The sequence below is a fragment of the Budorcas taxicolor genome, chromosome 6, assembly GCF_023091745.1.
Source record: "Budorcas taxicolor isolate Tak-1 chromosome 6, Takin1.1, whole genome shotgun sequence".
NCBI lineage: Eukaryota > Metazoa > Chordata > Mammalia > Artiodactyla > Bovidae > Budorcas > Budorcas taxicolor.
Window position 1 is genome coordinate 7,078,332 of NC_068915.1, and position 13,962 is coordinate 7,092,293.

General features: G+C 44.6%; 1 protein-coding gene across 1 annotated transcript in view; it reads left to right on the top strand.

The window, feature by feature from the left end:
• The window catches only part of SEC24D (SEC24 homolog D, COPII coat complex component), a 113,007-nt gene that overhangs the window by 87,293 nt on the left and 11,752 nt on the right, over positions 1 to 13,962 (top strand). Inside the window, exons 13-18 of the mRNA XM_052642403.1 lie at positions 6,195 to 6,311; positions 7,029 to 7,199; positions 8,474 to 8,570; positions 8,694 to 8,839; positions 9,806 to 9,944; positions 10,707 to 10,825. Coding sequence (XP_052498363.1) covers positions 6,195 to 6,311; positions 7,029 to 7,199; positions 8,474 to 8,570; positions 8,694 to 8,839; positions 9,806 to 9,944; positions 10,707 to 10,825 — 789 coding nt within the window. The remainder of the gene's footprint in view (positions 1 to 6,194; positions 6,312 to 7,028; positions 7,200 to 8,473; positions 8,571 to 8,693; positions 8,840 to 9,805; positions 9,945 to 10,706; positions 10,826 to 13,962) is intronic.

The following is a 13,962-nucleotide window of genomic DNA, read 5'->3' on the forward strand; positions in this document are numbered from 1 at the left end:
CCCACCTCATGTCAGTGCAGTCACGTGTTTAGAGGCAAGTACTTTTCAAAACTACAGCTTTTTGGCCCCACTTCCAGAGATCCTGATTCATCAGCTCCACAGTTTGCTGATTATCATTTAGGAACCACCAGCATCAAGAATTGCTACTCATTCTGCAGTCTCTCAGAATATCCTCACATTAAGTTAGCTCCCCAGGAAATTGCATACTGATCCTTCCAACTTCACATTACACTTGGACTAAGAATGCTTTTCATTGAACTATGATTTAATGTCTCATTCTGTGCTTTTATTTATTTTTAATTTATGTGTTCAGCTGTGCTAGGTCTTTGTTGCCCTAGGTGCAGTGAGCAGGGCCGACCCTCATTGCGGTGTGCAGGCCTCTCATTGTAGTCGCTTCCCTTGTTGCCGACCCCAGGTTTCGCTAACTGTGGCACGTGGGCTCCAGGGCGCAGGCTCAGTGGCCGTGGAACGCAGGCTTAGTTGCTCGGCAGCATGTGAAGATATTCCCGGACCAGGAATCGAACCCGTGTCTCCTATATTAACAGACAGATTCTTTACCACTGAGACACCAGGGAAGCTCTTCTATGCTTTAAACTATCGGTTAAATTAAGGAAGAACACAACGAAGAAAGTTTCTTTCTTATGTAGAGCATTAAGTGGAGACATTATTCAATCTCTAAAGTGTAGAAAAGATTCACTAGCTGGTTTCCTAGAGTCAGTTGTGATAAGCATTCCAATTCATAGTGTTAGCCTTAACTACAATAAAAAATACTACTACTACTTAGGGTGGATGTTTCTAGTTTCCCTGACCTTTCTACTGATTTCTACATTTGCCTTAGTAATTCTATTATTATGTGCCTTTAATTGTCTGTTTCCTCAAAAGTATTTTTACAAGTAGATTATTGCTATAAGTAACAAATTGATGAAAAATGTTTCTTCTGCATCTCCTAGGAAGATTCCAGGTGATTATAATTTGTTGTATAAGAGCAGAAACTACTGTAATACAGTTGAAGCTTGTCTGTGGGTTATACTTTCTGCCTCAAGCAACTTTATCAGGTTTGGATGAAGAAAAAATAGGATAAATGTGTTGTGTGTTTGTGTAAAAGTGTGTAAATGTCTGATGTGTGTATGATAGTTCAGCTGCCTCTGACAGTCATATTATCTCATCATCTTTCAGGGCCTGTGTGGCTAAAAATCAGTCAGACTTAAATTTGTATATACATATACAAGGGTACTAAATTTCTTGCCTGAAGTCATCATCAGGCTGAAGGCTAACAGTTTTGAGAATCTGCAGGGTAGCATCTTAATACCCAAGAGGCCACATCATTCATTCACTTGTTCTTTCAGTCAACAAAGATCGACTAAATGCCTGTGTTTTAGGAGACAGTGTTAGGACTACTGTCTCTGTTTCTAAGTTGCTTACAGTGTGTAGAAGAGATGCAAGTCTATAATACAAGGCATGATGTTTATTGATAATATTCCCCGAAAAAGGGTGTGGGGCAGGAGAGCAAAGAGGACCTCTATTGGGTCCAGGTCTGCGGCAGGTCAGTGAACAGCTCAGTGTATTCTGCCCAGGAGGCCAGAGCCCGGAGTCTCATCCCCCTGGATAGGAGGAGAAGCTGAAAGGACAGCAAAGTGCACCGTTTGTTATTTGTGTCCGAGTGGAGACGCTGCAGAACCGGACTCCCCCACTGGAATTATAGCTTTACCTTCTATCAGATAGATGCCAAGTCAAAGCTATATATAATTAGTTGTAATAAACTTTTTGAAGCAAAGACGGAAGACAAAAATGGACATAAAACACGTGCAGATCTGTCACAAAGATAAAAAGGGGCTTGTTGGAACGTTCTCACACACGCGCTCCAGCTGAAGCCTTCAGTTCTGTGTTGTACATGCTTCCGTGTCGACAGCCCCGTGCACTCTCAGTGTCTTTTTTCTTATATATATAGTCTTTCAAAATCTGCACCTATTTTAAAATCTGACACTCATAACCCAACTGTATGTGAATTGCTGGCATTGTCTTTCACGTTGGCCTCAGAACAGTTTTCTGAGTTAGCTTTCACTTTCCCATAAAACGAGATGAGCAGAGTTTGCCAAAAAGTTGGAGGGAAAAGGCCTTTAGCAGTTATGCTTCAAATACATCGTTAGATGCGGGGAGTTCATGTCTCAGTCGTCTTCATAAACGCTTCAGCTTGGTTTCAAGATGCTGTGTCGCCACCTTCCCTCCACAGGAATTCATGGGGCACCTGTAGGGTGAGGGGCCAGACCTGAGGCGGGTGCAGGGAGGGCGCTGTGGCTAGGGAAACACACAGGAGGAGAGCCACAGGCCTGCCTTCTGCGTGGACCTGAGATTCTGGGAGACAGCAGAACACATAAGGTGTCATGAGTTCTAGAAAAGCCTCATCTACAAAGCAGAGTGGGGGCAGAGAAGTAGAGGCAAGCAGCTCTGCCGAGGGCGATGAGAACACCTCTCTCAGAAGAAAGGACGCTGGAGCTGAGTTTTGAACAGTGGGTTCTCCAGGTCAGCCCTCCTCAACCTTCTCCATCATAACGAGAAAGACACGTCACTCGTCAAATCCTGTATGATACCCTCATGTGGGCACAACCAGATTCTGGTAGAAACAACGTTTTGTAGGGACATAAGGTGTATGAAGCCATAGGAGCTCCTCCTTTTATTGCTACCTATCAAAGACTTTTGTGCTGGAAGAAGCACAAGCTGGAATCAAGATTGCCGGGAGAAATATCAATAACCTCAGATGTGCAGATGACACCCTCCTTATGGCAGAAAGTGAAGAGGAACTAAAAAACCTCTTGATGAAAGTGAAAGAGGAGAGGGAAAAAGTTGGCTTAAAGCTCAACATTCAGAAAACGAAGATCATGGCATCCAGTCCCATCACTTCATGGGAGATAGGTGGGGAAACAGTGGAAACAGTGTCAGACTTTATTTTGGGGGGCTCCAAAATCACTGCAGATGGTGACTGCAGCCATGAAATTAAAAGACACTCCTTGGAAGAAAAGCTATGACCAACCTAGATAGCATATTCAAAAGCAGAGACATTACTTCGCCAACAAAGGTCCATCTAGTCAAGGCTATGGTTTTTCCTGTGGTCATGTATGGATGTGAGAGTTGGACTATAAAGAAAGCTGAGTGCCGAAGAATTGATGCTTTTGAACTGTGGTGTTGGAGAAGACTCTTGAGAGTCCCTTGGACTGCAAGGAGATCCAACCAGTCCATCCTGAAGGAGATCAGCCCTGGGTGTTCTTTGGAAGGAATGATGCTAAAGCTGAAACTCCAGTACTTTGGCCACCTCATGCGAAGAGCTGACTCATTGGAAAAGACTCTGATGCTGGGAGGGGTTGGGGGCAGGAAGAGAAGGGGACGACAGAGGATGAGATGGCTAGATGGCATCACCGACTCGATGGATGTGAGTTTGAGTGAACTCGGGAGTTGGTGATGGACAGGGAGGCCTGGCGTGCTACAGTCCATGGGGTTGCAAAGAGTCAGACACGACTGAGCAACTGAACTGATCAAAGATTTTTTAAAGGATGTAATTAATGAAATTATTAAGTCTGAAATTAATAGCCATTATATATATAAAGAAAAAAGATAAATATGACTTTTTAATTTTTTTCTCTAATATTATACTTTATCTTTTTTCCTTCAGAGTTTTACTCAATGGATAATACTAACTAGGCAATCATTTATGTGTAATTATGATTAACACCATGTCCTGGATCATTGAATTCTCTCAATATTTTTGTATAATAGTTATGATGATTCCTATGTCATATAATTAGGTAATTGAGGCATGAAAGTGAAACAGAAAGTCGCTAAGTCGTGTCCAGCTCTTTGCAACCCCATGGTCTATACAGTCCATGGAACTCTCCAGGCCAGAATAGTGAAGTGGGTAACCTTTCCCTTCTCCAGGGATCTTCCCAACCCAGGGATCGAACCCAGGTCTCCTGCACTGCAGGTGGATTCTTTAATAGCTGAGCCACAAGGGAAGCCCGATTGAGGCATAGAGAAGTTAAATATTTTGCCCAGTGTCATTAAGCTAATAGAATGGCTGGGATTCTAAACCCATGCAGATAGGAACTATACCCATGATCTTAACTCCTGTGGTATAAAATTACAATCCTTCCATGAGTAGCAAAGATCTAGATGGATAGAAGAATTTTTGACAATAAATTCCTTAGGGAAATTGGACAGGTAAGGCAAGAAAAGTCAGGGAGAAGATAGACTTTTAAGAAGGTTTTATACCTTTTTTGCTACTTGAATTAAGACAAAAAAAATACTTTTGTAAGAGTGATGAAAATGAAAAAAATTTAGTCATGGAATTTCAAAACCTTTAATGTGCTGTTATCAGTATCACTGGAGATGTTACTAGGATTTGGTTACTGGAAGTAACGTGTCTCTTGGCCGAAGTGCTGACAGTGTGCTTCTCCTGTGCTGTGTGTCTGCACAAGGAGGACCACTGTCCATGCTCTTCACCTTCACAAGAAGAAGGAAGCTTCCCTCCTCCTCATTAATGTTGTGTCTGTCAGTAACTATCAGTAGAAGTCTCGGGCAACGATAAAACTGCTGCTCATGCTGAGTCACACAGCAAAGATGAGACGGGGCTTGGGTTACCTCCCCTCCCCAGGGTGTCAGCGGGGACCCTCCCCCTGGGACCCAGTCCACAAAGCACATCAGAATGTCACGTGGTGAGACACGTTAGGACCGGGCTAACCTTGAGTTCTCTTCATTTGCTTTTTGAGGAAGTTAGTCACAAACCCACATACCTTATTATTAGCAATAACTTCCCAACAAGTTTTGCAGCTGACCCGGGCACACCAGCGTGTGCCACTGAACCCCATCTTTGCACACACCGCTCCAGGTCACAGAAAGGGAGAGATGTATTCCAGCCAGAGGGAACAGTGCAAAGATAAAGAGGTGTGTAAAGCATATGGTGTACTCCAGGAAAGCAGGAAGGGTTAGAACTTCCAGTGTAGGGGATGGTCAGGGCAAGAAGATTAGACTGGAAAACAGATTCAGACTCGGCTCCAAAGGGCCTTGAAACTTTTTCCGTGCTGTGTGACCCGGGCCAGACCAGAAGGGCCTCAGTTCTCCTGACCTTAACATGCAGCCCATACTACCTTCTTCCCCAGGTTGTCAGCATGAAATAAGAAATGTGTGCAAAGGTCTGGGGCAGAGCTGCACACAGCAAATGTTGGTGCAACACATCCCACTGTTTCCTGGCCTTCCTGCCCAGATAAAGGGATGTGGACTTTCTCCTGTAATGGAAAGCCTTCAGGCATCACAGGGAGAAGAGCCACCTCTGTGATCAGAATGGTTGTCTTCGTTTCGAGGCAGCGATGTGCCCAGGCGACTTGGAGAGAGGCAGGACTGCAGGGGGGCAGTATCCCGCGTTACTTACTTTCAGTAAGCTTTGCTCATAGGCTACTTCTCAGCTCCTTAAATAAGATTTTGATCTTAATGCTGAGTTCGATGTTCATGGCGCCCACCTGGGCTCTGTTACTTCGCAGAGACTGCAGGTCGGCAGGGTCACCGTGACCCCACAGTTTTCCCTCTGTCCTCTCGCCTGAAAGCTGGTTCCTGCATCTCTTGTTGCCACAGCACCACTGCGTTCTTGCGCATTCCTCCTCGGCCACCACTGCAGGTGTCATCTGTTTACTGACGGTTTCAAAGAAGAGCTCCTATTCTGTCAGGATACTGGGAATCGTATTATTTACTTCTACTTTTGGGATTCACCTGGTTCTGAAAGACTTGTGTTGGATAAAGGAGAAAGTATTTTTACTTGGACACATCATTTTAACAGGTGTTTAAAATGTCATGGTACAGAGACCTACATTTAAGTATTGGCTCTCTGGGGACTACTGGTGGTCCAGGGGTTGGTACTCTGCGCTGTCACTGTTTGGGGCCTGGGTTCTGTCCCGGCTGGGGATTCTGCAAGCCCTGCAGTGCAGCCGATATGTACATATTTATAGTCTCTTTCATTTACAGGTTGTTTGACTTGAAGCAGATCTCTCAGCCTCCCTGAGCCCGTTTCCCAGTCTATATAAGGCACAAGGTTATTGTGAGGATTAATGAGATGTATACAGTGCTCGGCTCATAGAAAGGACTTTTATTTTTCTGAGTCCCTTACAATAAAACTTTCCCACCGAAGTCTTTTTTCTTTCTTTCTTTTTTTAAAGGCAGCAGACTGTCCTGGGAAGCTGTTCATCTTCCATTCCTCTTTGCCAACTGCAGAAGCACCAGGGAAACTCAAAAACAGAGATGACAAAAAAATGATTAATACAGACAAAGAAAAGGTATTTGTAAACAGCTGCCCTTTGAAATGTCATGTCAGTTCTTACAAGGGAATAGAGAGAGAGGCCATGTGTGATTTGTGTAGGAAAGGGGGCAAAGTTACATGTATAAATCCAGGGTACTGTACATTGTAAGGAAGATTGTGAATTGTAAATAATTGAGGAAACTATATGTTCCTAGGGAAAGTGATATCTGACCTACATTAAGATAAAATCTCAAGCTTTTTCATGTATAACCCATGTAAGACACTGGTTGGTAAGACTGTTACGGGGATGGGAGAAATGGGGGAAAATGCGGAAAGGTCAGGTAGAGGGTGAAAGTGATGGACAGCCCCCTAGGACGGCAGTCCTGAGGTGCCCGGGGCTCAGAATACGCTTTGCTCAAACCCTCTGAGGTGTTGCCCTGGGACCCAGTCGGGGCAGGGTGGGCCGTGAGGCGGGCGTCCAGCCGGGGCCGCGCGACCGCAGACCGGTCGCCTCGTCTCGGCCTGTGCAGGGAGGGCAGCGGCGTCAGCGTCCCTGGAGTCATCAGGGGTCGGATGACACCACGCACATGCGTGCACGTCACGGGGCGCACGCCTGGCACACGGGGCGCCGGGCGCACAGCCGCTGCCCTGGGGAGCGCCACGGCTTGCTTGCTCAGCCTGGAGAACACAGTAGACACTAACAACAGAAACGTTCCGTGGGTTTCATTCCCCCTCTGTGCCCCCTTTTCTTCAGATACTTTTCCAGCCTCAGACCAACGTCTACGACTCTCTGGCCAAAGACTGCGTGGCTCACGGCTGCTGCGTGACCCTCTTCCTCTTCCCCAGTCAGTACGTGGACGTGGCCTCCCTGGGGCTCGTGCCTCAGCTCACGGGGGGGACGCTCTACAAATACAACAGCTTCCAGGTAAAGGCCCGCCATCTGTTCCCCCGGGTTTCCTCCTGCCTCTCGGAACTTGAGAGAGCTGCGCCCCCTTGTGGGCAACCGACAAATGTGACCTCTGGAGCCGATGGACAAGGATGGACTCGTGAAGAATCGCTTTCCTGCGAAGGAGAGGGCGGGACGAAACGGGACGGTAGCGCTGGCATACGCACGCGGCCGTGTGTCAGACTCTAGCCAGCGGGGACGTGCGGTGCGGCCAGGGAGCCCAGCCCGGGGCTCTGCGACGGCCTAGGCGGGGTGGGATGCAGGCTTAGGACGAGGGGATATAAGCATACTTACGGCTGATTCACGTTGCTGTGCGGTAGAAACCAGCACAATACTGTAAAGCAATTATCCTTCAATCAAAAAGAAATTTTTTAAAAAATTAAGGAAAAAAAAAGTGCTTTCCTGCTTCCTAAGGTATGGCAACAGACAGCTCAATTCAGCCTCAGGTTTGAATATCAATGTAAGCTTCCTTGTTGGAGGGAAATAATACTTTCTATAAAATGTTTATATGTTATATAAACCTTTATATTCAGTATATTTAAGATTGCTTTTTTAAAGTGACCGCGTTTTGTTTTAAATTGTTATGGTTTGAAGGGGTCAGTTCATTATACCCCCTCTTGCAAGCCTGAACTGAGTCAAGAGGTGATCAGAATGTCAGCACTGGAAGGGACCCAGGTCTGTGGGACTTGCTACTCCTTTCCCCTCCGTGAGACAGACACCACCAGGCACAGGGTGGGTGCAGACAGAAGCATCTCCTGTGGACCCCTGGCCCTTGCAAGCTTCAATATTGAGGGCCAGTCGATGCGTGCTTCCTGCAGGCTGCCTGACCCCACCGCCCCACTGCCCTACCCAGAGGCTGCAGAAGAGGCTGAGCTCTGCCCACCCGGCTTCTTGTCCCAAACTCAGACCTCACCTGCCCTCACCTGAGAAGGGGTGAGGAGGCGCCTCTGATGTGTGTACCTCCACATGGAAACATGGAGAGGGAACGAGTGTTCCCCCAACAAATGGGACAAATGTTCATCATCTTTATTTTGATGAATGTAATTATTTTTAATTGCATAGCTACATACTTATATTGTAAACTAGCTAAGGGATATGATAAGATCAAGATTACAAATGAAATAACATTGAAAGGGCTTTCAGAACCTTAAGATTTCTGGATAAACTAAGTTTTAATCAAGATTAAAAAAAAAAAGAATTGTTTTCAGTATTTTACTGCCACCTGGTGGACATGATTGTCCTTTGTTTTTTAGATACACTTGGACAGCCAACAGTTTTTGAATGACCTCAGAAATGATATTGAGAAGAAAATAGGATTTGATGCTATTATGCGGGTTCGTACCAGCACAGGTACTTTTCATTTATACTGTTTTTCAGGTCTCTGATGTGTGATTGCTTCCTCTTGAAACTAACAACAGGCCAACAAAGAAAATGACAGTAAAATAAGGAGAAACAAAATTTGTTTTTCCTCAGGTTTCAGAGCTACCGACTTCTTTGGCGGCATTTATATGAACAACACCACTGACGTAGAGATGGCAGCCATCGACTGTGACAAGGCCGTGACTGTGGAGTTCAAGCATGATGACAAGCTCAGTGAAGACACTGGAGCCTTGATTCAGGTGACTCAGAACGGACTCCTATCTTTTGCTTAGTTTGTTACTGACAGTGATCACTGGGGAGACTCCCAAGACCATCAGCTGTTTCAGTCTCTCCATAAGGAAGTCCAGCTCCGTTTCTCCGAAGGTGGAAGCCACTAGATTGGAGCGCTCTGTGGTTTATTCTGCACACCCTGATTCCTGTGCTGTTTCTCTGAACTAATGATGTCTATGGAGTCTTTGCATGAGACCCCACAGACTTGAGGTCGGATGACAGGCATCGGTCCTCAGCCCTTCGGGTTTGCTGCACCCCTGCCATGCGCCGGACACTGTGCTGAGACAGGTCATCATATCAGAAGCAAGTGTCCACAGAACATGGTTTTGTAGCAAATAAGATTAACTAGAAGCCGTGGAGACTTTGACATAAAACAGGAGAAATTCTAATGGTCAGTTTTCAGACAACAGTCTCACTCTCGAAGAAGGGAGAGGTTGACATTAAGTTGAGGAAGAACTCTAGTAACTAATGTGTTCTTTAAAATCACAGAAATGGGGAAATGGTTACTTGTTCACATTACCAAAATGTATACGTTTATCATTAGTATAAAACCTGTCACCAGAGCTAGCTGTTTCTTTTTGGGTGAAGTGAGCCTGGAGTAGGACTATGATAATGTGAAGGTATTATTTCTGGACCTGAATCCCTGGCAATAAAATCTAAGCTAGGAAGTGTAGCCTCATTGTGGAAATACAAACAGGTATTTGCATGTGAACAGCCCCATTAAAACCTAAGTTAAAACCAGCTAAATGCTGCATGGACACCCCGTGCATCACTGGCCATCATTCTCCCTTATGTGTTGTTTAGTCTTTAGCACTAACAGGAAAGGCCTGTTGGAGGGTTTAGAGGTCTTGGAGCTGTGCACGCTGTCCTGTGCATGTAAGTAAGACCAGGCTGGCTTGAGTGGACATGCTAACCAGGAAACGTTGCCTCTGCAGTGCGCCGTGCTCTACACAACCGTCAGCGGTCAGAGACGACTTCGGATTCACAACCTGGGCTTGAACTGCAGCTCCCAGTTGGCGGATCTGTATAAGAGCTGCGAGACAGATGCCCTCATCAACTTTTTCGCCAAGTCAGGTAACTCTCTGCCGATCCTGGGGTGCAGAGCACCTTGCCTAGTGGTTCAAGCAGACTTGTGGGTTAAACCAAGTTAGTAGCTAACAGGTCTTGGGATGGTGTAGCCTTCTGGTGGGTAAACTCAGAATTGATACAAGCAGAGAGTGAAGAATAAGACTCAGCATTTCTAAGTCTAGACAAATAAGGGGACACTGAGTCCTTCCCAGGGCAACAGAGTTGAAATTGAGGAAGGTGATCCTGAGACTCATGATGGTGTGTGAGTGTGCCCTGTGGCACATGGAGATAATGGAAGAATAGGGTCCCTCACAGGAGACTGAACTGGATTAGTCTTGCCGAGATAATTAGGAAGTGGTAGGGGCCCAAGGTGGAGTTTCCTGGCTGCTCCTCCCCTCCTTGCCCCAAACCCCAGCTGAAATTCTACACTGAGCTTTGGAAGAGCAGTCCAGCCCATAGGAGTTCAGAACATCAGAGATGGTCAACTGGTCTTGCTTTTCTCTGTGAGTAGAGTCCTGTGTCTAATCTTCTGAGGACGAATCTAGACCGATTTCCCACCTTTTGTTATAGGTAGGCTGCTGTTTTCCACTGGCTAAACCATCATACTTAGTCAAGAGGAGAGCCTTACCCATGACTTTAACATTTAAAATGCTGTTATTCCTGGCTGAGTGGTCTGAAGATAATAGCAGTTTGTTCTTTGATTATATTTGGAGGGATCCATTTCTGAGCTAAACCTTTTATGCCCTTTTCATTGTTTCGTGCAAACAGCTTTTAAAGCCGTTCTACACCAACCCGTGAAGGTCGTTCGGGAAATTCTGGTTAACCAGACTGCGCACATGCTGGCCTGCTACCGGAGGAGCTGTGCCAGCCCCTCTGCAGCCAGCCAGGTAAGCCGCCCGCCGTCTTCAGGGCCCTGCCCACGCGGCCTCTGCTGCCGAGGGCTGCTGTCGTCTGGGTACTGAGATGCTGCCTGGTGAACTGCAACCGAGAACACTGGGGGTGCCACTGGGGGACCGCAGTATTTTTATGTGTGAAAGTCGCTCAGGTATGTCAGACTCTGCAGCCCCGTGGACTGTAGCCCCCCAGGCTTCTCTGTCCATGGGATTCTCCAGGCAAAAATCCCGGAGTGGGCAGCCGTTCTCTTTTCCAGGGGATGCTCCCAACCCAGGAACTGAACCCAGGTCTCTCCTACATTGCAGGTGGATTCTTTATCAGCTGAGCTACCAGGGAAGCCCATGGTATTTTTACAGCCAACACTGAAAAAACTTAGTGGCCTTGCAACATGCATGAACCTCAAAATGTGTGTGCATATTGTGCTGACAGTCACTACATTATGTAAAACAAAAGAATATTGTATGTAAGAAATGTCAGTATAAATCAGGTTTTCTTTTGCATATAGATGATGAATATTACATTGTGAAATGGGGAAGCTTAAATACTTTTTGGGTATATTAACAATCAAAGTTGACGCGAGCTAATGGCAGAAATGACTTATCTATATTTTATAAACACAAAATTTATAAATTCTAAAGTTCTTTGTATTTAATAGTTAATAATAGGGAATTTCCTGGCAGTCCAGTGGTTAGGACTCTGTGCTTTCACTGCAGGGGGCACAGGTTTGATCCCTGGTTGTGGAACTAAGACCCCCATGCTCACAGCCAAAAAACAAAAAAAATTAATAATAGGTATGAAGAGTTTTGAAAAAAACTGGCTAATAACTTGAAATTTTAGATCTTTTAAATAAATCTGACTCATGAAAACAAAAGACAAAAAAAAAAAAAAAGGCAGAACCGCAGGCCCACATTTATTTTTGCATCTGTTCTCTTTTTCATAATCTTTCCCATCATAGCTAGATGCCATTTTTCATAGTTGTGTATTGAACATCTGAACACAGAATCAAAGAAGACAGCAACAGGTGGGAGACTTTCTGGTTAATTCTTGTCCACAGTGACACCTGAAACCCCATCTAAAGCCACCCTTCAGCAGCAGCAATAGTAGAGACACATCTGGGGGCCAAATGCATAATCTGGGTAATGCAGGAAATTAAAAGACTTTATTAGTTTGGACTTTTTACAGAAATTCCTTTGTTGTCCAGAGGGATTAAGGTAGCCACCCATTCTTTCATCTCCTGCTGATAATCACAGAAGCAACTCTTAGATCTGTGTGAGTGAGCCCTCTTTGTTAGTCAGAGGATTTGCCTCTTCAGTAAACTCAGCGTCAGTCCCGTTTCAGAGCATCCTACACAGAGCCCCCCAGGAGCTCCTGGGTACAGGCCAGCCAGGACCACTGTACCCCCCCAGTCTCACTGTTTCGGAGCTCTGGAAACATTGCTCTGTGTCTGGAGCGTCTCACACGTCAGGAGGACTTGCTGAAGAAGAACAGGTACAGTTAGCGAGCTCTAAGGAAGTTTATTTGCTACAACAATTGGATTCAAAAAAACCTTATGTTAAAAACAAATCTGTTCCCTGCTTAAGTGAAGAAATAAAACTGGTCGGTTCTTTCTGGTTTAAAGTTATAAGCTTTGCCTTTACTGCTAGATCTGTTTGCACAGTTTATTTCTGGAGTGACAGCATTCTGATGCCAGTCTGTTTCTGAAAAAAGTAGATAAAGATTATTCCTGTTCTTCTGGAGATTTTTCTTTCTCCATTAGCACATTTCAGTTGTACCGTTATCCATCAGGGAGTAGGGAAAATGTAGAGATGATAATACTGTTAGTAACAATGATATATTAAAAATACACCATTATTTAACAGAATGGCTAGACTTGAGGTTTTTCTCACAGAATGTAACTTCAAATTTGGTGGTCTTTCCATAGTTCACTTGTAAGAAATTATTTCCATGGGGAAATTTGTATTCTACTGTTTTATTCAGTACTACAGAGCCCAAAGTTCCCTTGGTCCAAGCAAGACTGTTAAGGAGCTGTGTACTTGCATTATATATACTGGACCTCAGGAGATACGCTTTTACTGAATTGCCAGGGCCAGCACAGGGTTGATGCAAAAGAGGAGCTTAAGGTGCAAAATTTTAGGAGGCACCCATTCTGCAAGTCATAGGATAGATGCTGGGTTAAGACATATAATTTAAAACAACATTAAAACAATTTTTTAACCTTACATAAGCAATGTAGCTTCCTTTTTTATTAAATATAACAACTCACTGCCCCAAACTTAAATATATTACATCATATGGGAGTACACTGACTTGAGGAGGTAAGTTGCATCACCTTAACTGGAAAGTAATGTTTTTTTTTTTTTTTTCCCCCATTACCACATCTGTTACCTCAAAACCCAAAGCAGAGAATTCTCCAAATTCAGTCAAACTGGACTCATATGAATTTGCACTCCTTCCTCACTCACACCTTTTCTTCCCGAGAGTAATTTCACTATTTATGGAGAGGATCAGGGAGGCAAGGAAAGGTTTTAAGTACTGATCTGTTACCACATTTTCTTCCCTACCTCAAAAACATTGACTGACTGTTTCCTTTCACTCTAACTCAGTTTTCTTCATCACAGAATTTCCTTCTTACTTTCATTCTCTGTTCTGTTCCTCCTGCCCTCTGTAGTCTCCTCTAATCAGACTTTTTAGTCCTGAAAGAGTCACCATGGGCCACGCTCAACTCTTTGTGGTATTTAAGGCAACAAATTTCTAAACTGTCTTAATATGACCTGATTAATGAGAAACAGCCAGTGAATTGCAAGATAACATTTAAAAACTGTACGTACATGCTTCTCTATGGGGATCCAGGAACATTTTTAATCCATAACTGGTGATTAGCCCAGAAGTAGCCCTGGGGCCACTTGGCTCCAGTGACCATGGTTTGTGTCCTGTATCCTTGGCTTGTAATTTTTTTTTTTAATCCTAATTTTCCTTGGCTGAAAACATATTCCAGTACCAAATGCTGTCAAATAAAAATACTTTATGCTAAATAAGTGAAGTAAGTCCAAGAAAGATAAACACCAAATGGTCTCACTTATATGGGGAATCTAAAAGATAGAAACCTAGCTCAGATACTGAGGAGACTGCT